The 26,840-nt window shown below is 36.5% G+C and overlaps 1 protein-coding gene across 2 annotated transcripts in view; it reads left to right on the top strand.

Annotated features, from left to right (window-relative positions):
- PLB1 (phospholipase B1) overlaps positions 1 to 26,840 on the top strand; it is a 181,002-nt gene that overhangs the window by 72,028 nt on the left and 82,134 nt on the right. For both annotated transcript variants that reach the window (XM_074288291.1, XM_074288292.1), the window contains exons 17-23: positions 1,105 to 1,168; positions 12,615 to 12,673; positions 14,728 to 14,801; positions 15,281 to 15,324; positions 20,756 to 20,864; positions 23,991 to 24,042; positions 24,411 to 24,491. In XM_074288291.1, the coding sequence (XP_074144392.1) occupies positions 1,105 to 1,168; positions 12,615 to 12,673; positions 14,728 to 14,801; positions 15,281 to 15,324; positions 20,756 to 20,864; positions 23,991 to 24,042; positions 24,411 to 24,491 (483 nt within the window). The remainder of the gene's footprint in view (positions 1 to 1,104; positions 1,169 to 12,614; positions 12,674 to 14,727; positions 14,802 to 15,280; positions 15,325 to 20,755; positions 20,865 to 23,990; positions 24,043 to 24,410; positions 24,492 to 26,840) is intronic.

Genomic DNA, 26,840 nt, shown 5'->3' with positions numbered 1-26,840 from the left:
AATTTTGACAACTGCTTTTCTTTTGGCCTCCATTTCCTCCTCTTTAAAATGGAGAGCTTGAACTACATTTCAGGTGTAGTGGTGCCTATGGATATATATATATCCATAGGCATCTAGTCTAAACCCCCATTTTACAGATGAGAACACATAAAAATATGTTATGAAAACACATGAAATCTGAGAAGTGAAGTTACTTGCTTAAGGCAACAGAGATGGCAAGGGAAAGAGCTGGGATTGAAACCCAAGTCCTGTGACCCAAGCCGAGTTCAATTCTTTTTCTGCTTGCACCCCGATGGAGATATGCTTGCTTGTCAGAATGGCTCTATCTCACCAACTTTGGCCTGGAAGCCACTCTTGCCTTATCCCTATTTTGTAAGGCCAATTGTCCCCAGACTTTTCTGTCTGAAGATGGTCATCACTCTAAAATAGAAGACTTAGAAAGTTGAGACAATAACAATAAGTCTAATAACAGGAAGATAAAAGAATTCCTAACTATGCAGCCCTCCTTAGCCATACAATTACTCTTAATGATACCTTCCTCATTCCTGCCTTATGCATAGAGTCCCTTGGTAACCCTTCCTATTCACTTATTCAAGAAGTGCTATTATCCTCGAAGGTTTAACTGAAATATGCCTCTAGACAGAAGGACTTTATCCCCAGAGGTGATCCAATCCTATTTCTAAATAGACTAGAGACTCACTAGCTCTTGTTATTTAGAACTAGAGTGAGACTTATTTCAGCAAGTGTTGGGATCTGCAATATATTTAAATTAGCTTTTCAGATAGGCTCTATAAGCCCTTGAGCCCCCCCCCCCAATTTTGTCATCCAAGAAAATAACAGGGATAATTCATCAACTGATGATGAGAGAAACTGAAAGATGAAAAATATATTTCCCAATGAGTCAGCCTATGTATTGTTTCTTTCATTCCCCCCCCCAAAAAAAAACAAAAACAAAAACAAAAACAAAACCCTGTTTTCTTTCAGCTTTGCAATTGAAAGCTATGGTCCCAAACAGGGAAACCTCTATGTCCATTCAGTCTTCTATAGTAAAAATTTTAAGTCATATTGCATTTGGGTAACTATAAATGTTTTGGGTTATTTCAGATGACAGAAGGAACAGAATTTCGATGTCCTGATATGAATGCCTCCAATGTGGTGCCCACTTCAGGTAAACACATCTCTGGAAAGTATTTATAAACACAATGAAAACCTGAATCTGACCCAAGCAAAGAAAACTAGATCATAGATTTGTAGGTAGAAGGGATCTCAGAAATCATCACAAATCAGGAAACTGAGACCCAGTAAGGTAACTTTCCCAAGTGTCAGATTTGGAACTTGACCCCTAGGTCCTTGCATTCCAAATCCAACACTCCATTCTATCTTTGGATGATAACAACTCACATTTATATAGCTCTTATTTCCGTTTATATTTTTTCTCCCCTTTCCTTTTCAATTCTGTATAGGCTGAATTAGATTGCTATGGTTATCTTTCCAATTAAGTTTTATTGATGTCTCCTGTTTTTACATGATAATTTTTGGAGAAAAACTACCACCAACAACTCTTGCTGATTAAATCCTCCCTCCTGACAATATATTTAAGAAAAATACTTACTATAATGATTCCTCTCCCACTTCCAAAGCTGACAACATTCTCTTCCAACAATCTCCCATCTCTGCTGAGAAGAGAGAGTTATGTTTCATTATCTTTCCTCCAAGATCATTATTGATTTTTTTTAAACCACTGGTTTCAACTATAATGCTAGAGAGATGTCTCAATAGCATTTAGCAGTGATGTCAAAATCAAACAGAAATGCTAACTCACATATAAGGGCTGTGGGCTACATAATGACTTAGAAAAATCACATTAACATTGTCTGTGTTAATACATTATCAATGTGTTCTATTGTATTTTATTATTTTGTTAAAGTTTTCCCAGTTACATTTTGATGTAGTTGAGGCAGTATTGTATGGTGTTTCAAAGTATTTGACAACTCTAGTTTATAGGATGTGAGAGAATAAAGTGTATCTAAAGAATCATCATTCAAATCTTGCATTTTATAAGAATGGCTAGGTGGCTAAATGTATAGAGTGCTAGATTTGGAGTCAATAGTCTGAATCTTGAGTGTGAATTTGGCTCATGCTTACAAGTCATATGACCTCAAACTTATTGTAGCATCTCTGCCCCATTAGCCCAGTGGCCTTCCCCAAGGTTAGAAATGAAGAATGAACCTCAGTTTCTTCATCTGTAAAATGAAAATCATAATACCAAACTCCTAGGGATGTTATAAGGATTAAATGAAATTAAATATGCAAAGCTCTTTGCCAATCTTGCTGCTATTATTAATGAGAAAGTGAGAAATCAATACCAATATATTTTTTACCATCTATAGGGCACCTAGCTAGCTAGGTGTGGGAAATAGAAATAGAAGCCATGTCCCAGACCCATAAAGGACTAATCCATGGGATCGTGAAAGCCAAAATAATGTGAAATTGATTTGTCCAATCCTAAAAATACCATCAGAGTTCAGAGTATAATCATGGAACTTACATGGCAATAAAGCATATATTTTTGCAGATTGCTGATTTTTACTGCCTTATGTTGGCGCTAGATATGGACAGTTTGATCTATGAAAGTTCAGAAAAATTTTCTTCATGGAGCATAAGAACAAGAGAGCATAGGTTATGGCAGCCTACTTACATACCACTAAATGTTGGCTCATGGGCCATCTTCAGGTTGCATTCCATAGCTATTACCTTCCCTTCATTTCTAATCCTAGAACTGCTGCTGTGCTAAAAGGGGGCAGTGATACTGCAATACAGTACTCCCTTCTCCACTCGAAGGGCCTCTCTGTCTCGGACCCAAGGATGTAGTTGGATCAGATTTAGTCCTGAGGAGCCTAACTCTTAATGAAAAGGTAGAGGGTGTTACTTCCCATTCTTTGGCTCATTAAATCCCCATCCAGATTCCCTGGGGGAAATATTTACTTATGCCTAAGAGGGAGTAAAAAAGGTACTCATAAAAAACATAAAAACATAAAAGACTGAACAAACTTGCATTAGTAGAACAGGCTTCAATAAGTAAACTTACGATGTTAGAAAGCTGCTACGTAAACCTCTTCAGAATTTAAATTAGCAGGACTGCTAATTAGGCATTTAAAATTTCATCTCAGCTCTATTGTCCAATAACTCACAATACATCTGCTCAGGCCAATCCTCTTGTTAATCTTCGCCAAAGCAATAATTTCCCCTGCCACCATCTAAGAGCTCCAATCCAATGGAACTCAAGGCTTCTGTAACTCTCAAATTTATAACTTCAAACCTGAACATAATCATCTCAGAATACTTGTTTGCCTAAAGTCAAGAAAGAACCACCTAAAAGAAGCAATCCTAAAGCAGGCTTAGGTTTGCCTAGGTAGGATATAAGCTTTTGATGCTAGTTGTCAATCTACCTTGTTGAGAAGCAACTCAGTCCTGACCTGATTTGCAGTTGGAAAGGCAAAGAGATTGGGGCCAATAACATTCCTTTTAATATCATCTGTTAACTTAATTATTCTCACTCCAGAGACAATAAGAGAGACTTGTTTTGTTATTTTAAAGAAACCCCATTAGCCCAGAATGGCATATCTTTATAAGTAAGCTCTAATATTTAATTCAACATCAGTAATAACAACTCAGAGCATTGACCTCTATGGGCCAATTCAAACTTGTCATGCAAACAAGAACTCATTCATTCATTTCATCATTGAACAAATAGTTATTTTAGTTATTGAGCTCTCTTTATATGTGATTCACCTCTCCGGGAAATATAGAAGAAATTTAAGACAGGGCCCATGTCTTCCAGGAGTTTACTTTGTCCTGGGAGATAAATAAGCTTCGGAGCAATATCTCTTCTTGATAAAGACATATCAGAGGCTAAAGGTTAGAGGAAGGATTTATACTCAGATCTCTAGGTCTAGTAACTGTATCTTCTTACCTAAAGGAACAAAGTGGATTGGGTAGATAAAAAAGAGGCCTACTACTTGAGGACTTTATTAAGGACTTTACAAAAGTTATCTCATTTGATGGGATTTAAAGAATTAAGACCATAATTCTTTAATCCAGACGACTAGATTATCCCAGTGATTTAATAGATACCTTTTAATTCAATAGTCATCCTTCTAATCTTATTTCCCTGAAAGTACACTTTGGTTGCCTACTTAGATCATCTATGTCATAAGACAACAAAAGTAAATAGCTAGGCAAGGCAAAGCATATTCGTTCAGATAAGATAGGAGCCTCGGTCCTTATCTGACCTTGATAATTCCTGACATTTGACCATATAAAATTGTGAATGAAATCTCAGTACTTGAAGATATGATATACTCTGGTGACAGGTGTTGATAAAATAGATAGACACATTTAAACTTGTCTGATCACAGTGAATAGGACACAGGAGCAGAGTTGGGTACCATCTTAATATGAATTAAGGAACCCACCTTGGTTCCAACTTGGCCTCAGAGCTGTATGACCCTAGATAACCCAATTTGCCTCATTTTCCTCATCTATAAAATAGGAATAACAATAACACTGTCTCCTGGCTGGTGGTGAAGATATTGCTAAAGCTCTTAACATGTAGTATCTGGCACATAGAAAGCGCATATCTGCAAGTATCTGCAAAATCTAAATCTAAAAACAGTAAAACAGTCCAACAGTAAAAAAAAAAAAAAAAAAAAAAAAAAAAAAAGCCATAGTGAAAGGAACACACTGAATTTTCCTTGCTCCTTTCATTCTTTTGCCGTGGACAAATGTGATATTTTTATTAGCGACCAGTGAAAGAATTACTGTCAAGATTGGGTAAATAGCTCCATGCAGTGCTCAGCATCACCTTGATTCTGTCATCATTTGAGCTTAGCTTTGCACCTTGTTTAATTTTAGTAAGGTTGGAAATAGGTGGTTAAAACAACCAAAAAAACCCATTGAATTTGGGCTAAACTTGAATTAGGACACTTAGGTGGCGCCATAGTGGATAGAGCATCAGACCTGGAGTCAGGAAGATTCATCCCCATGAGCTCAGATACAACCTGAGACACTTCCTTCCTTGGTGACTCTGGGCAAGTCAGTTTGAATTTGGCTCCAAATTAACTTGCTTTCTTACCTTGCAAATTACTTCTGTTTCCTTATGTGTATGTTGTTGGCCAATTGTTTTAGTCATTTCCAATTCTGCATGATACCATTTGGGGTTTTCCTGGAAAAACTATTGGAATAGTTTGATATTTCCTTCTCCAGTTCATTTCACAAATGAGCAAACTGAGGCAAACAGGATTAAATGACTTACCCACCTAAGTAATATGAGTCTTCCTGACGCCCAGGCCCAGCATTTTATACATCCTAACTGCTCTTTCCTCACATGTATAGTAGTTATAATTCTTTTAAGGTTTGCTTACAAAGTATTTCACATCCCATATATTATTTAGTCTTCACAGTGATCTTTTAGCTGGGTGAAGTGACTCTCATTCTATAGATGAGGAAATTATGCTTGGACAGTTTGTCTAGTGTCTAAGGTAGAATTTGAACTATGGCCTCTGATTTCAAATCTAACTGACTTTGAACCTTTCTGAGAGGTTAGAAAAGATGATTCCCAAGGTCACTTTGAGCTTGAGTGTCTTGCAGAGTGGAACCACCTTTTTCTTTTTTATAATGATCTTAAGATAAGGAATTTTAAACAAATAATCTTTGGTGGCTTTCTTATCTTTAAAATGGTTTCCAAAGAGCTTGTTTTAAAAATTTTAAGAAAAGAAACTGGCAGTTTCCCCCAAATGAACAGCATAACCTGACCCGAGTTTTACTTAGAAATGTAAGCTATGGAATTTAAGTGGATCAAGTCCTTGGCAAACTGTACTTCTCACTGCAATGCATCTTAGAGAGGCATGGGTGCCTTAGATGGATTTATGAGCCAATGGATTCTTTGCAAATAAGAGTTATCTCAAACCTCATCATTTTATGATGAGAGTAAAAATGAATGTAAGGATGATAACTTACCTATATTATTTCATTTGAGCCTCCCAGGAATTCTGGGAAGTAGGTGCTGTGCACATTATCAATAATGCCCATTTTTTTCTTTACATTTCTTGTAAATTGTTCTTTGTTTCTGCATATTTTTATTCTTTCCCCCTTCCTTCCCCACCCTCCCAAACAAGCTAAGAAAAGATATATTTATGTATACATATGTAGATATATACATATACACACACACATCCATATACCCGTCTTTCCTATCCCGCTGACTCTTTAATTAAATTCTGCTCCATAATTTGTCTTGCTATTACATAAATTCCCCTTACCCAAGGATCCCTTCCTTGTCTTCTTCCCTCACCCTTTGCTTCCCCATTCACCCATCCCTCCTCCCCCACCTTATCTCTTTATAGATTTTGCAGGGTGTTGTACCTTTCATGGTATATATGTAGTGTTGCTGTTGAACCCATTCCCAATGTGAATAGGTTTTCAGAATTATAAGTGCTCTAAGGCCTCTGTGTCTATTCTTCCTCTGCACCTCATTTGTGTAACATGATTACCATGTAAAAAATAACACATTTAAGCAGTTTGTCTATGTTGAGTTCTTTAAAAATTTATCTTTGATATTGGTTCTTATATGTTAAATTTTCTGTTAAGTTTGGGTTTGATTGACAGAAAGTTCTGAAAATTTGCAGGTTTATTGAAGGTTCATTTTTTTTTCATTCAAAATTAGATAATTGTTAGAGATGATATTTTTGGCAATAGGCCTACTTTTTTTTGATTGTCAGAGATATGATTTTTTTAAATTCACGCTGCTGATAAGTCTTGTACAATTTTAATTGTAGCACCAGCATATTTGAATTTTTTCCCCCTTGTTTCTTGCAAAATTTTCTCTTTGATCTGTTTTGTTTTTTTTTTTTTTTAAATTTGGCAATAATATTCCTGTGTGCTTTCCATAAAGCATCTTGTTGAGGTGTTAAGTAGGTTTTTTTTCAATTTCTATTTTCCCTTCATGTTCTATCACTCCAATTACTTTTTTGGATTGTTGTGTCAAGGTTTCCTGCATTATTATGTCAAGGTCACAAATTTCTGGCAAAACAATTACTCTTATATTTTCTTTTCTTGATCTGTTCTCTAGATCTGTTCTCTCGTTTTTTTTATGTTTTGTATTATGTTCCATTTTATCATTCTTTATATTTGTTTTGATAGTTTCACTGGCTTTCCCCTCACCTAATTCTAATTTTCAAATATATTCATCTTTGAGACTCTGCATTGCCTTTTCTAGTTGGTTAACTTTTTCTTAATCTTTCTTGGATGGTTTTTATTTTTAGTTTTAGTTTTTCCTCAATGTCTCTTATTTGATTTTTAAATTATTTTTTGAGTTCTATAAATTCTCTTTGGGTGAGGAGCCATTTCACATTCTTTGAGGTAGAACCTTTTTTTTTTTTTTTTAAACTAAAGTGTCCTTTCAAAATGAGCCTCAGTCTTCCTTTTTCCCATAATATGTTACAATGGTGGGATTCTTTCTTCTTTGAAGATTCATTTTCAAATGAGGTATGAATGTAAGCACCTCTAATTGTGTGTGGCGGGGAACGATACCTCAAGCTTCTCTTCAGATTTCCACTCTAACCAGCAACCCCAAACCAAGAGCTCCACCCTCCTGCAAGTGCCCCATTGCTTCAGCACTCACTGGGTACTGGTTCCTTCTCAACCAGGGCTGAGTCTCAGCAATACAGCTGGATCAGCCCAGGTTCACGTCTTCCTACACTCAGACCCGAATTCCACAAACAGTCAGGGAGATAAAAGTTTCTACAGTTCTGAGGCTATGGCCATACCCAGCTCATTCCAGCAACATTGGCTAAGAGCTGCAGTGGGCTTTGGCAGCAACAATGGGGACTAGCCTAAAGCCTAGAGAAGGTAAAGAAGATAAAGATCTGGTCAGAAAGAGATCCCAGGAGACTTCTGTATCAGTCCTAGAGATAGGAAGAGGTGCCATCTGGAAGCTCTCTTACCTATTATCTACTTCCAAGTCATTGTTCCAGACAGACATTCCCTGGTCATTTCCCTTTCCATTTCCACAGGTGCAGAATTCCATTCCAACATAAAATTCAAGAAATAGGCTGGAAAAAATTAACAACAAAATAAAAATTTGACCATAAAACCTTCTAGTGACAGAGAAGCTCAGGACACAAATATAAAAGACAATGACTAGAAAACATCTATGAGCAGTGCCTTAAAGAAAAATCCAAATTGAACACAAGCCCAACAAGAATTCCTAAAAGAGCTAAAGTGATTTTTTAAAAAGAAAGCAATGTTTTTAATAAAATAGTAATGATAGAAAAGAAAATGAGAGAAAAGAAGTTAGAGTTAAGAAGGAAAAATATAAAAAAAGAATTTACAGCTTGGTAAAAGAGGCATAAGAATTATTGAAGAAAATTAGTTAAAAATAAAAACTTGCCAAATGGTAGAAAAGGTACAAAGCTTGACTAAGAAAAATAACTAAGAAAAATAACTCCTTAAAAATTAGAATTGACTAATAAAAAGCAAATGAATCAATGAGACATCAAGAAACAATAGGAAAAAAGTCAAAAAACTGAAAAAGGTGAAGTATCTCTAAGTAAAAACCAACTGACATTGAAAACAGATCAAAGAGATAATTGAAGAAATCTTTGAGAACATTTATCTCATGTTACAAATAAGGAAACTGAGGTCTAGAGAGCTTTGTCCAAAGTTTTAAAGGATCTGAATCAGACTAACTTTCTATGCTATTACATTGCTTTCCTCGATTTTTTCATATGTGAATTGGGGCTAATAACCTCTCCCTAAGAGCTTTATTGTGAGGATCAAATAGAGCAAGGTATGAAAAAATATTTTGTAAACCTTAAAGCCAATATAAAAATGAGCTATTATGATACACAATCTATCTTGCGATAAAAGTCCAAAATCTCCTGAGAATCTTTTAACAATATATCTGTCAACATACTATCTTTGTACCTGGTGGTGTGCAGCTAATCAGCCCACAGATTTAATCTTATCACTTGTGTTCTTTCTTCCTAGGATCATCTATAAAACATATCACTGGACTGTGCCTCTAGCTATCTGTGATAGTAACAAACCCTAAATCAGAAATCAAGGTCTACTAAAAAATATGTTGCTTTCATATACTTTCAGATAACATCTCTATATCATGGATGACAATATCTTAGTCATTTGTTTTGCTATGTAAAAAACAAAGAGGAAAAATCTTAATGAGAAGCCCCCGCCCCCCCCAATAACCAAGTTATTGGTTAACTTCAGCTGTCTCTGTCTCTGTCACTGGCAAATGGCTTAGATGTGATTTCTAGAGAGATCAAGGCAGTCTAGTCGATAGGCTTAAATACATATAAATTCCTTACCCTTTCTCATTTTTAAGTATTCAAACAAGGACTCCTGGAATGGTAGGGACCACTACTAAAGTATGTGGATACAGGTGCAGGTGAAGTTGCCCATCTTTAATGATAGTTTTGTTTTGCCCAGATTCTGACTTTTATGAGATCATTATTACCAGCAAAGTCACTTGGAGTTATGCTTCAAAAATGTGTCACAAGTCTGAAATACTAATAAGGAAAAAGCAAGTATTTAAAAGGCAATCAGAGAAGCTGGTGGTAGGACTCCAGCAAAGAGAACAATGATAATTGCATTATCCCTTTCATTGGATGGTTGTGAGGAAAGTGCTTTATGAACTTACAAATGTGTTAAGACTAGGTTTAAGGCAAACACATAAAATCCACATTGGTGCTAGGGAAGATTAGATTAGAGAACATTGGGAAGTTCCTTATATAAATGAAATCATAGATCCAGTATTGATCTTCATCCTTATCATTACCAATGGTGTTAGTATTTTTACATGTGTTTGTAGGAAAAACTAATGGTGATACATCAGTTGTTTGAGTATCAATGCAACTCTTGAACTTTTCACAATGAGAACCATACCTAGGCATGGGTGACTGGGGCTTTGCTTTAAGGTACCAACATTTAGATGATGCTGACCTCAAAAAAAAAATTTTAGTTAAAATGGGAAGTTATCCAGTGACAGCTTCATCCACCTGATCTTTCCCCTTTTTCTGTGATGGTCTCCCTTGCATCATATGATTCTCTAGTTTCTCTTGGGTTTTCTGATTCCCCATTATGGAACAATATATAAAGCCCTCTGTGCTTCAGGGTAATATCCTGAAGCCCAAAATATCTCCCACTGTCCTTGGATCTGAATTATTTACTTCCTGCCTACAACTTCTCTTGCCCTGGGCATCAGGTGACTTGAATTCAAATATGCAAGGCAAAAATCTTTTTTAAAAACCAGCAAAACATAGCAGAAATGTTAGTGAGGCTTTTCAGTCCTGATATGAAAAAAAAATGAGTTTGCCTTCCCAATGAAAGCAACGATTTGAAGGGAACAGGACCTTCTTGGCTGTTGGAACTGTAGAGAAATTAGTGAAACCAGTTGTCTCCATGCCTAGGAGTCTATATCTGGAATACTTTGAACCTTTCTCTCTTGAAATGCTAATACTGATTCTGATATAATACTGATATAATTATGTTTGTGGGATGTGGATTTTACTGGTCTAGTGTGTTGTCACCTGTGTTGAAAGCATCTAGTGTCTTTTTGTATTGCCTCATGTTTTATGAAATATGGTTGTATTTTCCAGGAGAAAACAATTTCCTTGGAGTCAATGTTCTTAGATATTCTAGCAGTTTCAGTCTACCTGTCTTGAGCAATGGCCATAAGAAGTCTTTTCAGATCTCTTTTAATGCTGGCATCTTTCCTCAGTGAATTATTTGTATACATTTTGTTTGTATGTACATATTTGTTTGCATTTTGTCTCACCATTAGACTGTGAATTCCTCAAGAGGAGGGAGCAACTTTTGCATTTGTATCTCTAGCATTTAGTACCATGCTTGCTTCATGATAGGTGCTTAATAAAAGCCAACTGACCACCTGACAACTAAACCTTATATGTACCGAAGTGTATGTGATGAACAAATGATAAAGAAAGAGGACATTCCAGGAGAGAACAGGTTATGGTGATTATAGAATTTAGAGCAGGAAGTTATTTTAATTTAGGGGCCATCAGATCCAAACTCCTCTCTTTATAGATAAGAAAACAGTTATTCAGACATGTTAAATGAAAGCACAGTCTGACGACAGGGATACATGTAGAACAAGAGTTTGAAGGGTTTTCAGCATTCCAAATTCAGCACAATATGCTGAGAACATGATAGATAGTTAAAAGGAGGTTTTGCTATGATTTATGAGGATTAAATTATTTAGGGATTATTGACTGTGATAACAAAGTTCATTTGATTATGTGGATTTGGATGTATTCTCAAGCTTATGAATACAATTTACAAAGTGATTTCCTCAGAAAGATCCTATGAAATAGATGGTATATGCATAAGCTTCATTTTGCCAATAAAACTGAAATACAGAGAGGTAATACAATTTGAATATTTACTCTGTTAGTAAGTAGTGTTATAGACTGAGAACTATTGAGGTCTAGGAGAGACCTTAGGAGCTATCCAGCCCCTTTCTCCCACCTGAGTCCCAGAGAAGGAAAGTTACATGCCCAAGATCATAATAGTAACTGGTAGAGTATGCACTTGAATCCATGCTGTTTAACTGCAAAGCCAGGGCTTTTACCTGTTAGATCTTCTAATTCCAAATTCAGGATTCTTTTCCACTGCACACTGCTACCTCTCAGATCTGCTGATTTTAGGTCTAGTGTTGTTTCCACTGGTCATATTTATATACCTTATGTAATTATGCTTTACTTCAAGAAGGAAAGAAGGAAGGGGGAAAAAAAGTTTACATTGGGAAGAGAAAGAGATTGATTGGGGAAAAAAATTGTTTCTATGCATTATGCCTATACTACAACTATACCCCACTCACTTCATATTAAAAAGATGAGAACTCAGTTTATAGCATCCGTTATCAAAGGGGCTGGCAGGTTTTTTCTCTTCCCAAATTTTGGGAAAAAGTGCTTCCCTTGTTCATCCCCACCCTTGGGAATTAGCCATTCAGGGCAGCAAGATGGTGGGATGGAAAGAATACTGTATTTGTTGATTCTATTTTGTATTTTTCAAGCTGTTAAACCATAAGGAAGTCACTTCCTCTTTCTAACCTTCAATTTCCTCACCTGTAAAAAGGGGAACATACCTAATCCCAGTGTTCCCAGATTGCTGAGAAGCTCCAAGGCAGTGGAAAGAAGGCTAGTATTGGGAGTTAAGGGAACTGGATGTGTTGCTCAGCTTTGATGCTTACTACCTGTGTGATCCTGATTTAGTCTCTCTGGACCTCATATTCCTGAAGTATACAATGAGAAGACTGGACTAGATGACTTTTAGATTCTTCAAGCCTATGATCCCTGATTTAGACCTTTGTAAACTTTTAAGTACTATGTAAATGTCAGCTTTCATTACCTCAGTCTCCTAAAGCAAATGGTTCATGTTCTGTTACATCCTTAAAGTGAATGCAGTAAGAACAATGTTTTTTATATTTACTATCCTGGCTGTATGAGAAGAAGGTGTCATAGGTCACATGGGACTAAGCACACTTTCATTCCCTCCTATTTTATTTTATTTTTCAGTTCATACTTTGAAACCTGCTGATATCAAAGTGATTGGTGCCCTGGGAGACTCACTTACTGTAAGTCATTTGGATTGGGGAAAGGCAAATGTGTCTGGCTGGGTTCAATCTAATTCAATAATTCAATATCTACTATATTCTAGAGTCAATGCTAAGCTCTGAAGGTATAAAACCAAAAAGTGACATTGTCAAGCAGAATTATAGTTTATTGGGGCAGTAATAGCATGATAAGAAAAAAAAAATACATATATATTCAAAATAATTTCAAGGAGTGGAATGGGGTACTATCAACTCAAATGTGAGGTAAGGGGAACATTCCAACATAGATATCAGTCTATGAAAAGGTTAAGATATTTAAAAAAAGGACAGAAAAAGAGGATCAAAGCCAGAGAGTGAAAGGTCTTAAATGCAAAACTGGCATTTTGTCTTTTATTCTAGACATGAAGCCAATGAATGAGCCAATGAAGTTTTTTGAACAGGGGAGTGGTATGATCAAATCTGTGCTTAGATTTGAGATAAGCTGAGGAAATCCTCATTAATATGAATTGGGAATAAAAACCTATTTCAGAGCAATCCCATGGTTTTTATCCCTCTCAATTATAGTAGTTAAACATTTTTTGCTTTAAACCTCCAAGACCTTCTTCATCCCTACCATGCCCTTCACATTAACCCTGTGCCACTGCCAATTTGTGGTAAAGGGGAAGAAGGTCGTCTTGAAATATAAAGCTGAGATAAGAGAGGGTGGCCTAAATCAAAGGGTACATAATAATAAGAAAATGAATGCTTAGCAAGGATAAAAATCATAATTATAATAGTTTACATTTACATAGCACTCAGAGTTTGCAAAATAAAATTTCATTTGATTCTCACTATAACTCAAGAGAGGTAGGTACTATTCTATTTTACAGATGAGGAAATTGAGGCATAAAGGGTCATATAGTGAATAACTGAGGTCAGATTTGAAATCAGATCTTCCAGATGTAGCGCTCCAACTACAATTACTAAGCTGCTTTTGTGAGCATGGCAGAGAGGGTGATGCTAATAAATTATGCCCAACTCTGAACTACCTCTACTCTTGTAGACCACACCCATCTCTCTAGCTACCCAGAGAAAAAACTAGGTAGTCAGCACAGATTTATTCATCTGGGCAGTTCTCAAGGTCATCAAGAAGCAACTGAACATAGGTAAGGGACCCAGAGGCAAGACAGAAATTTATCAAACATTTAGATCTGATACATTTTTATGAAAAATATTAATTTTTATTGAAATGACTCCTGATGAGGAGTCTTCAAATGGCAGGTTGATATTCTTTTCTCTGCTTTGAAAATCCTCTGCCAACATGAGCTAAGATACTCTACATAGGCCACATTGACTTCTATCAATTAGAAAGGACACAGGGTTTTTCATTAGTTTTTTGAGATTTCCCTCTTGGATGGTGTCTGGAAGCTCTTACTCAAGTAGCTGGGTCCTATCCTTTACTGATGACCCTCCTAATTCCTCTCTTTAGCATCCTTTAGTGTAGGTTTTGAGTCATTAGGTGTCAGCAAATTTTTCCTGAATGATCTCCAAGGAGTATCCCTAATGAGGCAACAACTCCTGGCATGACCTCAACAGGGAAAGTCAGAGAATGAGAGAAAGAGGGCAGAGAAAATCAAGCAAATTTGAATTTACTCCCCTCCCTTTGGTCATTCCCCTATTTAGAAAGTCAAATTCCTTTTCAAAGTATTACTTGCCAGTTTTAAAATGCTTATAAATATGTAGAATGTTAGATTTGCTTAAGACCTTAGAGATCATTTATTATAAGGGTTAACTTTGTCTGTGTCATAGACCCCCTTGCCAATCTGAACCATGTCCTATAGATCCCATTCACAGATTGATAATGGAAGGAAAAACTAAATTTCAGTTGTTAGTAAAAATAATGTGGCCCAGATACTTGGAAGCTGTGTGAACTTGGGTAAGTCACTTAATCCTGTTTGCTTCAGTTTGCTCAACTATAAAATGAGCCGACATGTAAGTCAAAGATCTCTAAAGAAGAGAAAGGATAAGCACTGAGTCCAAATGTGGTAAATTGTCATGTCCTGATTCACTTTTTCTTTCTCCTTTTTAAATTTCAGGCAGGTAACGGGGCAGGATCCCCGCCTGGAGATGTCTTCAATGTCCTAGTTCAATACCGAGGTCTCTCTTGGAGGTTTGTATGTCACTACCCTTCCCTTCTTGTGAGAGATAAAAGCACAGTTTCCAGAAAACAAGAAGTGTATTGGAGGAAGCTACTGTCAGAGGAAAGGGGAAAAGCTGTTTCTTCCAGATATCAGGCTCTTTTCTACCAGGAGCACAACAGCTCATAGTACTTTGTTATCAGTTATCCCAAGGATAAAATTGAGATCTAAGCACTAATTTTGAGCTCAAACCATAGACTATAAGATAGTTTTGGCCTAGAAAAATTACACAGCTACTATTTTCCAAGGGTTTCTCCACTGTTAGCAAGGATTTCTTCCTATAACAGGCCTTATGAATATCATAGACTGTCAGAACTAGTAAGAATCTCTTCTTCTGGGATCTCTTAATCCTGGAAGAAAAGGTATCTCCCCTTGTGTTTGGTTCTATTTTTGCATCTTCATCACTTTTTATTTTTCTTCCATTCTTCTTGCTGCCCTCATCCTGGAACAGTATTGGAGGGGATAACAACATCAGCACCGTCACTACCCTAGCAAGTGAGTACCTGCTCCCGCGCTGGCTAGGGCTCTGGGCTCCGGGCTCCGGGTGGAGGGATTTTTATAGTGCAGATGGCCTCCGGAGCCCAGCAAGTTCCAGTGGAAGCATCTGGCAGCGATGCTCATCCCTCCTGCAGGCTACGGAACATGACCTTGAGGGAGGCAGCCCAGAGAAGCAACCCATGAAACTGCTGCCCACGGGGAGGATGGGGACTGTGCCAGGAAGCGAGGATGCAGCAGGGGGCAGTGCTTCTCTGGTGCTGGAGTCTACTCCCACCTTCTCCCCCTTCCCCCCTCCCCGCCCTGCCCCAATCTCCAAGTTAGGCTATTAGGCTGGGATGGAAGCTATAATAGAGGTTAGGAAAGCAGGTGAGAAGGGAGTAACTAGGACTGTGGGGAGAAGGTGGGAGCTCAGCCCCAGGGTGCTCTAGTCTGGGGAATAAATGAATAGAGAGAACCTGAAAGAAAAAGAAGACAATGGAAACTGAGGAAAATGGGAAGTCCTGGAGTCAGCTAGCATTTATTAAGCATCTACTACTGTCCTAATACTGGAGATAAAACAAAAAGTACCCTCCCTCCTCTATTATCCATATATACATATATACAAGGTCTCTTCTCTAAAAGGGTTTACAGTTTACAGTTTAAGGCATCTTTGGAACTCTGCCTCTGTAATTTAATCTCAGTAGCTATCTGTTTAATGGAATGGTTGGATTTAAATGGCCTCGAGTTTCCTTTCAACCCTAGATTTGAAGAGAGTGGGGAGAAAGGAAGGGAAGTACAGACGGAAAGAGGGAGGGAAAAGAGGAAAGAAGGAGGGAAGGAAGGAAGAAAGGAAGGAGGGGGCAAGAAGGAAAGAAAGAAGGAAAAGAGGGAAGGAAGGAAGGAAAGAGGAAAAAAAGATGAAAGGGGGCTGGTGAAATTTGAAAAAGATGGTGGGAGTATTTCCCTTGTACTTTGAGTTCTTATAAAAACAAAGAAGCTTACCACCCAAGGAATGATAGTGCTAGTATATTTTAGGTGCACTGGTCCCCTGGGTCCTAGAAAAACAATGAGCTAAGCCTAGTTTGTTATGAGACAGGATGTAGTATGTGTACCCAATATTATATGTAATGCTGCCTTCACATCAGTGAGAGGTAAAGGGAGTCTGTTATCTTGATCTCACTTTGCAAACAAAGCCATATTTGGGGTCCAGTGCAAGCCTCAAACTATTTTACATTTCTTTTTAAAATCTGACTACAGTCATACTCTTCCATAAATCCCTTAGCATTCTCCATAAAGCAAATTCTACATGTACCTATCTTTGTTTTTAGCTACTTGATGTTATTTTTTTTTTGCAAGCTATGATATCTTTAAACCATTTAAAAAGAAATCTGTTATCAAACTTTGATCCTTAACAGCAGAAAATGTCATAACCAAGAGTAAACAGAACTGGCCAGCAGAGAGAATTTGGAATCCAACCCAGACTCTGGGAATTTTAAGTAGGCATGATTCTCTGCCCAAATGCATTCCCTGACTTCTTCATTTCAGGGTCTTTACAAATGAGCTATAAATAAGCTTCTCTGGTGCTGAGGGATTATTTGGGATGCTCAGTAAATGTGAATCACTGTACAATCAGCGTCCTATATAGCATCATTGCTGTTAACCATCCCAGAGTGTGCTGTAGTTTGAAGTACTAGCTAAAGCCCACAGCAGATGGTTTTCCATCAGTCACCAAGCATTTATTAAGTGCCCACCATGTATCAGTAGCTGTGCGATGCACTTTGGAATACAAAGGCAGAAAAGAAACAGTCTTTGGTAAGCACTAGGGAAACAAAGGCAAAGAAATGTTCTTAAGGAGCTTATATCTTGTCAAGGAAGATAATATATGTGCTTGTAAGAAAATGTAAGCTATTGACAATCTATACAAATATATACAAGGTAATTTCAGGACAGAAAGAAGCATTAACTACCTGGAATGATAAGGGAAAGTCTTTTGTAGAACATAACAATTGAATGGAGGAATGAATAGTGGGGAGAAGGAACCCCAACCTGTGCAAAGGATTAGGATTGGGATTGGGAGATGGGATGTTTTTGTAAGGAAAAACAAGACCAATTTGAGGTGATGATGGCATCCAGAATAATGATTTTGAAATGAATGTGTTAAACAAGAACAGACTTCTAGAATTGGAAGCCATTAAACAAAGTTGTTCAAGGGCAGAGAAGAAAAAGAGCTTGAGCCCTGGGTTGTGGTGAGAATATGATTTGACTTGGAATTTTGATTCTGCTATTTGCTATTTAAGCAATATTGAGAATATCATTTTCCCTCTCAAAGACTTAGTTTCCTCTTTGGTAAAGTAAAGGGATTGACTGAGGTCATCTATGAGATTCCTTCTAACTCTATGATCTATAAAATGAGATTGTTGCATCAGAAGATGATCTCCAAAGGGAATTCTACCTTGAAAAGTATCATCCAACAATCCAAACTGTTATCAATTGATTCGGTTTCATGGAATATTTATTAAATTCTTTTTGTCTTCACATAATTGATAGAACCAGCCCCACCACCTCTTTTCTTTGCCTCTTCAGTGAAAATTCATAGTGATGGTAAAGGGTATGATAATATATTTTAGAAAAGTCCACTCCTGTATGTTTCTTGGGACCTAAATTATTGTATATGTGGTATACAACTAGTGTTGTAATAATAGTAGAGTAGTAGTATTACTATTCCAGAGAGACAATTACTGGCATCTCTTTTGCTCTGGTATCAGGCAAACATAGGATCATAGATTCATAGATTTGGGGCTGGAAAAGATATTAGAAGTTCAAGCACTTCATTGTATTTTATTTTATTTTACTTTTTAAAATTTTATTTAATATTTTCCTCAGTTATATCCAAAATATTTTTATATTTGTTTTTTAAGATTTTTGAGTTCTAGATACTCTCCTTTATCCCCACTCACAACTAAGAAACCACATGTGAAGTTATGCAAAACATTTCCAAGTTGTGAAAGAAAACATAGATCCCCCACCTTAGTGAAAATAAAAAAACCCTCAAGAAAAATTAAGTCAAACATATATTTTAACATGTTATTGACTACTTGCCATCTAGGGGTAGGGTTGGGGAAGGAGGGGAAAATTTGGAACACAAGGTTTTGCAGGGGTCAATGTTGAACGTTGAAAACATATATTTTTGAAAATAAAAAGCTTTAATAAAGAAAAGAAAAATTAAAAAGAAAGAATGCTTCAGTCTGTATTCAGACATAAGTAGTTCCTTTTCTGGGTATGAATAGGATTTTTCATTATAAGTTCTTCAGAACAGTTGTGTATGGTCATGTACTAAGAATAGCTGGTCATCCCAGAACATTGCTATTATTTTGTATGCAATATAGTTCACTTTGTTCATGGAGGACTTTCTAGGTATTTTATTTTTTTCTCCTGAGGACATCCTGTTCCTCATTTCCCAGAGAATGATAATATATTATCATAAACACATACCACAATTAATTGATCCATTCCCTAATTCATGGGTATACCCTCAATTTCTTACATTTTGGTCCTGAGAAAAGAATTGCTGTGATATTTTTTGTACATGTAGGTTATATTCATTTTTGTTTTTTTTTGTTTTTTCCCAAAGCTCTTTTGATATTTGTTCCATTTTAAACATGAAATGATTCAAGTCTGAAACGTTAAGTGACTTAATTTTGGTAACAAAGCTAGTAAGTAGTTGAAGTAGCCCGAAAGCCTACTGGATAGAGAAGGCAAGACCTGACTGAATCTGGAAGGTCTATGTTCCAATATTGCCTCAGACATTTACTAGCTATGTGCACTTGGGCAAGTCACCTAACCTGCATGCCTCAGTTTCCTCATTTGTAAAATGGGAATAATAATAGCACCTATCTCCCAGGGTTGTCATGAAGAGTAAACAAAATGTTTGTAAAGTGCCTTGTGAATCCTTAAGTGGTATACAGGGATCAAAAAAGTCATAGTGTGTTTAGAAACTGTCTTAATTTGAACTATTAATGTTTATTTAGTTTAAGCTATTATTGCTATTTAGCTTAAGCTATTGAGGCTTAAAACTGTACTATGACTATAAATTTTAGCTATTATTTTTACTAAAGCAATAACCCAGGTCTTCCTGGATGCAAGTCCAACATTCTTTATTATACCACATTTAGCCAGACCCTTGCTCAGATCTAATTGAGAGTAATCTGGGTTTTGTTACACTGTGGATAGAGAAGCATCAGTGTAGTGGACAGAGTGCTCAAACTGAAATCTGGAGGGGTTGGATTTGAATACTATCTCATATACTTACTAGCTGTGTTACCCTGGGGTAAGTGAATCATGTGATCTCTGGGGATGAGCTTTCTCATCTGTGAAATGAGGGTATTGGGACTCAATAATTTCTCAATACTAAATTATGATTCTAAAATAGGAGCTACATACTTTATATCTTTGCGGAAATTGCTCCTGTCCATGAATCTTTAACCTTTCTTGCTTTTCTCGAGTAACTATTAATGTAACCTAAGCATTACCTAATAACCTCTACCCTGCTCCAGACATTTGTCTCACTCTATCTTTATTGATCAATATATTGCAGTCTGATATTTTATGCCCACAACTTCCCTAGCCCTGTCTTAGCAATAAATTTTTTAATTTATTTTTTATTTATTTTTATTTTATTTTATTTATTTCATTAAATACTTCCCAATTATATGTAAAAAAATTATTTTTTTATAATTTTAAGTTTCAAATTCTCTCCCATCCCTTCACTCTCCTTAACAGTGCAAATAATTTGCTATTAAAACCTATTTCCATATTAGTCATACTGTGCAAAAGAAAGTACAATAAAACAAGAAAATAAAAATAAAGTTTAAAAAAGTATGCTTCAATCTGCTTTCAGAATTCATAGGTTTTATCTCTGGAGATATAGCATTTTTCTGTATCTTGTGCCCCTTAAAGAGCTGTTAAAGAGGTCCTGGATTAGAGTTAAGAATGGGTCAGATTCATGAGTTTTTCCTAAGCAGATGGGATTTCTTTTAGGTCTTGTGCTCTAAGATTATAGATTTAGTACTGGAAGGAGCCTTAGAAGACATCTAATCCAATTTCTCAATGAAGAGTAGGAAAACAAAGCCCACAAAGGTTGAATTTTTTAACCAAGATCATATAAGCAATAAATGATAGAAGTAGGATCCAAGTCCAGATCCTCTTGATTGATTCTAACTAATGTGTTCCATTGCTCCTAGATCCCCATCCTCCTGCCTTTTGTTTTCAGCTTTGTGCTCCTCAATATCTGCTCCCCAGATTTTCACAATCTGAAGAGCATTTTTTGGGTGGCATTCCCTTTGGGGGAATCTTTATTGCCCCCCCTCTCTTTCTCTGTCTCTAATCAGGATTTTCCTGAAAGCTTTCATATAGAATTGAATTCTTGTTATTTTTGCTTTTCTTTTTGTAGACATCCTCAGGGAATTCAACCCATCATTGGTTGGCTTCTCCACTGGCGTTGGAAGTCACATCAGCGACCAAGCCTTCTTGAACCAGGCAGTGGCAGGAGCTAAAGCTGAGTAAGTAGTGTCCTTGGAAGCAAATAATAGAAAATCCTACTTGGCAGCTGCCTGGTCTATATTATGGCTGTAGAGTTAGGTGGGGATTCTGCCCAAGGGAGATTTGAGTGCATTAGGCTAGTCAAGAAATCTCTTGGCTCTTTGCACAAGCATATATATATATATATATAATATATGCACATCATGTGTATACATGTGTATTGTGCTTATAGGAATCTATCCTACTGATACATATAACACGTATTTGAATGTCCATGCATATACATTATATATGTGTGTGACATACATTACTTCAGTCTCAGTATATACATGTATATATAGAATACCAAATATAAGCTTACAAAAAAGATTATTCTATGGAATACCCAAACAGAGCAAGCACTCACAAGGTGATCAGAATAAATGATACAAGCATACTCTCAGGATTTCTCTTAATGAATTTTAGAATTTAGAATTTAGTACCTGACACGGGAGACACTAGCATAGACTATTTAGCATGTTGTGCCCTCATCAGAGAAAGGTGCTGGGCTCTATGAGCAAAGCAGAATTGAATTAGCTCAGAAGAAATTTGAGATGCCCAAAGTTAGAGCAGCCACCCCAAATGTCATAGGGACTATTTGTATCTGACCTGTGGCAGATGAGCTGTAGTTGGATACACTGTGGACTCAGCTCTAAATAATGATGCCATTTTGGTTCTGTTTGAGAATGAAGGATAATAGCACCAATCAAGAAGACAGGGAGAAAGTAACCTTTTACATTTTCTATATTTATTACTTTAGGGTTATAAAGAAAGGTTGAGTATCAGAATAAGCTTAATTTCCAGAATATGTCCATGCTTTCTGGAGAGGGGAGTCACAGTTAGTAGTTTTATTTGAGAGCTGGTAGACTCACTCACTATATGTGACCTTAGAAAGGTCACTTAACTTCTAGCCCTCAGTTTCTTCCTTTGTAAGATGAGGGCTTTGGACACACTAAGTCTGGGCACCTACAACACGTGAAGATGAGTTTTCCTGGTTCCAAAGCAGTACTCTATGTACTGTACCACCTAGCTGCCCTATATTACACATAACAGGTTTAATAAATGTCTATTGGGTTGAATTGAATTATTTTAAATTTCTCTCCTAACTCCTTATTCTTCAATTCTTAAAGTATAAGGATGTAACATAGTTGGATGTGTGACTTTGTAGAAAGCCATTTAAATGATAGTGACTGATTAGAACAGTTTGATTTGTTCCCTGGATTTTTTTTTTAGTACAGATCTGGAGGTACATCACAATGATCATGCCTTCATCCTCTGAACCCGAGGCATAAGATAGTGATTGACAGAGATACCATGCTTTTTAAAACTTTGTTTGGAATTGTAGGATTTTCTCCCATAGTGGATTGATCTGTCTGTCCATTTGACTCAAGCTAATATTGGGACTGTGCTACATTCCCTAAGCCCACACCAATTGAGAATGTTCAAAGAGAGGAGGCCATGAGGTCTGCTGAGCAGACCCATCATGGGATTAAAATTAATTTTTTTTTTTAGTCTTTATGACTTTTTTTTTTTTATTCATTTTTCCAAATTATCCCCTCCCTCCCTCCACTCCCTCCCCCCGATGGCAGGTCATGGGATTAAAATTCTACAAAGAATCAGCATCTGCAGCAGATAAGCAAGAGCTATCTGTAGTCATATTAATCTAGTGGATTTCAGCATTAATTTTTCTTTCCTAACCTTCAAATCATTTTCATATGGAACATCTCATTTATACTCACTAGATCCTTATAAGATAGATATGCAATTATTTTCTCTATTTGAGAGATAGACACTGACACACAAAGAAGCAATTTAAACAAGCTAGAATATCTATAGGATTTAAGCTTTTCTACTGAGAGACTCTAAGTGACTTGGTCAGGATCTTACAGTTAATGTCAGGGTGAGACTTGAACCCAAGACTTAAAATCTCCTCTTTAATATTCTAAATGCAGCACTCTACCCCATACAATCTACTAACTCTTTGTATAACAGAAAGCTCTGCTAATTTCTCTTTTGCTCACACAAGCTCCAAGCATCCTTAGCTTTCTGTGTCTTTGTGTTAACAAAAAAAAAAAAAACAACTTTGTTTGAGAATTGCACATGCACACCAAAAGTTTGAGAATGCCCAAGTGCATGGGCATTTCCCTAAGTGGTATAGATGGGAGAAGAGAGGGTTGTTAGGGACAGGGACTACTCATAATACTTTCAAGAATTATTCAGAGTGAGAATGGTGTGTTGGTGTGGGTAAAACTTCTGGCACTAGAAAGAAGGTAATATTCTCTCCCAGATTTCATAGCAGAGGGCAGACTCTGAGAAAAATCAGACCAAAAAAAAAAAAAAAAAAAAAGCCATGAGAAAACAAACAAACAAAACAAGGTGAAAATAGTTTTCTCTCTCTGGGTGTGGATGGCATTTTCCATCCCAAATTCTGCTCACTTCACTCAGTATCAGTTATGCAAGTCTTTCCAGGCTTTTCTGAAATTGTCCTGCTTATTATTTTTTAGAACAGTAACATTCCATTATGTTCATATACCATGACTTATTCAGCCATTTCTGTTGGGCATGCACCTAATAAGTATTAAATGACAGTTCTATTAGACTTATGGTCCCTTTCCTCCTCAATCTTCTACCTACTCCCATCCCTGGGAACCTAAAATATCTTCATCCTGCCCGTTGGATGTTAAAGCCTATCACTGTGGATCCTTATACATCCGTTTCCATATTCTAGCATCCCCATGTTACAAAATTTCCTGTAGAAAAATTGCGCACATGCCACTATTTTGTTGAAAGTTTGCTATCCTAAATCATTAGTACTTGGAGTGTTAGGAGAGCAAGAGTATTTTATAATTTAAAAGCTTAATTTATAAAACAAAGCGAAATCTATAATAAACCAAGGGATGGTAGAAGAGATTACATATGGATTTCCATTTTCTCCTTGTGTTTACACATCCCACATAAACTTAGTTGCATCAGAAAACTTTTTGTAGGATTTTCCTTTTGGCCATAGTTATGTGTACTATATTCCTACTTTCTCTTTTTACTATAACTTCTTTGTGATCACAAGGTATCATCACTACTTCTAAAATATCCTTTTGGTAATATTGTAGGGATCTGCCTATACAGGCTAAAAGATTGGTGAGACGGATGAAGGAAGATAAAGTAAGTATGAATTCTTATTTATTGAGTTGAAAGGAGTCTGAGAAGTTATTGAATATGGATCTGTCTTGTATAGGCCAGAGGAATCAAGTGGAGATCTAGATAATGTTGTGGGATGGATGGATGGAAAGAAGGAAAGATGGATGAAGAGGTAGCAGGCTAGGTTTCTAACTGTAAACCTTGGAAGCCCATGACTATCCTGCTTTCTTATCTGTCCCAAAACCAGTAGTCCTTGTCAAAAAGACTTTCCTGGAACCATATCTATCACGTCTTGCTTTCTACTGAGATTCTATTGGTTCTGAAGTGTCAGTTATTTTTCATTTTGTCTTTTACTGTGAATTGTGGTTCATTTGTTTTTAAAATCTTTTCAGAGGATCAATTTCGAAAAGGACTGGAAGTTAATAACCCTTTTTATTGGAGGAAATGACCTTTGTGGCTACTGCAAGCATGTGGTAAGTCCCTGGTCTCTGAGGATAGAACCTTGACCCAATATTTCCGTAGCCTCTGATTGACAGATTCATGGACTAGCAATATTGGCCTTGGGATAATATAGAACTCAGGGCTCATCTTAACCCATCTTTTCAAGTATATGAATCCAATGACCCCTTAGTGTTATCATTAACTAGAAAATAGGAAGGTCATTCACCTATAGGGAGATAAAGCAGGAAGAGACATCACAATTTGATTTTGATTACTTTTTATCATGACAATTTGATCATATCTTGCTAGAAAACAAGATAACACTTTAGTAATCATGAAAAAATTCTTGATTTCTTTATTAATAACAATAAACAGGCATTCTATGTCCTTTATGCCCTCTCTACCTTTGTGCTGCCATTTGAGATAACATATCAAGTGAGAATCATAGAATCTCAAAAGTTGTAAGGATTGGGATGAGAAGTCATCTAGAAGTCATCTGATCTAAATTGTGCCCTTCCTCCCTGCCATAAGCCTTCTTACAAGGGGTCACCTAGTTCTCTTTGAATATTTCTAATGACTGGGAGCTTAATAACTCTCAATTACTATCCATCTATTGTCATTATTTCCTTTTTATTTAACATAAATCTTATATAACCTCATTCATAGGTACCACATATGGATGTTAAGGTATTAGATTCAGAGTTAGGAAGAACATGGTTAAGATTTCACCTATTGTCTCTATGGTTCTATGAACAAAATCACAACCTTTCTCAATTTTTACATTTTTTATGTTTTAATATTTTATTTTTCCCAGTTACATGTAGAACATTTTTACATTTATTTTGAATTCTCTCACTTCCCTCTACTTCATCCCCATTGAGAAGGCCTGTGAAATTATGTAAAACATTTCCATAAGTCATATTATAAAAGAAAACATAGATCTCTCCTTGCCCCTGACCAAAAAACAAACAAACAACCCCTCAAGAAAAAGGTGTTTTTGAAAATTATGCTTCAGTTTATATTCAGGTACAATCTTTTCTTTCTCTGGGTTTGGATAGCATTTTTCAATATAAGTCTTTCACAGTAGTCTTGGATCAGTTGAAAATAGCAAAGTCATTCACAACTGATCATCCCACAACTTTGTGCACAGTACATTTCGCTTTGTTTAAGCTCATGGAAAACTGAGAGTATCCTGCTCCTCTTCTATTATAGAACCAATAACATTCCATCATAATCACATACCACAATTTATTCTGCTATTCCCCAATTGATAGGATTATCAAAAGATCCTTTGGAACTCAGCAGAGTTGGGGAGTAAGGTTGACATGAACTGTCACTGCCCACTGCTTCCCCAGTTGCAATCTAATTCAGTAGTAGTGTTACAACCAGTGCTCTATTAGAGTGAGAGAATCCTTTATTCAGAAATTCTCATGAGAAGCCGGTGTATTCATGGGCAAGACACACTGAATACTGAAACGGGAGTAAGCTTTATATTACAGTTTGGTTCCTTACCCTTCAGATTGATCAGATTTATAGTCATTCTTACAACAGGTTGGATTTATAATAAGTTACGACTGGTCAGATTTACAGTTCTTTTAATTCACCCATTTCATATGTCAAAAGGCTTGTGTCCTGTCACTGACCCAGGTCTGGACCAGAGCTGCTATCAATATTTATATATATGGTTTTATATTTATATTTATATATATATATATGTTCTTTTCCTTTAAAAAAAAAGAACCTGTAGATTTATGCTTAATGGTATTGTGAGGTCAAAGGAATTGGATGCTATCATAGCCCTTTGTACATAGTTTATGTCTTTTCATCTTTTATTGTGGAATGGCTCTTTTTAAAAAAATAAATTTCAGTTCCCTATACATTTGAGAAATGGTCAGTTTCATAATCTATAACATGAGAATATTCTCTAATACTTGTGTCATAGGGTTATCGAAAAGTTCAGAGGCGATAATGACACAGGGTATCCCAAAACTCAGTTCTGTAAAGATCTAATAGCTTAAAATTGTTCCAAATTTTATGGCTAGACAACAGCTCTAAGAGCTTTAAGCTATGTGTTTGAGTCACATCTCTGCCACATACTTACTGTGTGACTCTAGATAAGTCTCTTGACCTCTCAGGGGTCTTGTTGTAGAGAAGATCATGATCCACCTCAGTAGAGAAGTTTCCTGTATCACCAAAATCTATGGTCTAGTCCCATTCACTATGTATTGTTATTGGTAATATTATTGGGCCAACTAAGTGGCACAATGGATAAAATACCAGGACCAGAGGCAGTAGGATTCGAGTTCAAATCTATCTTATTAGCTGTGTGATCCTGGGCAATTCACTTAACCCTGTTTGGCTCAATATTTTCATCTGTAAAA

Source organism: Sminthopsis crassicaudata, chromosome 2 (assembly GCF_048593235.1).
Source record: "Sminthopsis crassicaudata isolate SCR6 chromosome 2, ASM4859323v1, whole genome shotgun sequence".
Lineage (NCBI taxonomy): Eukaryota > Metazoa > Chordata > Mammalia > Dasyuromorphia > Dasyuridae > Sminthopsis > Sminthopsis crassicaudata.
This window is presented reverse-complemented; position numbering and strand designations above follow the sequence as displayed.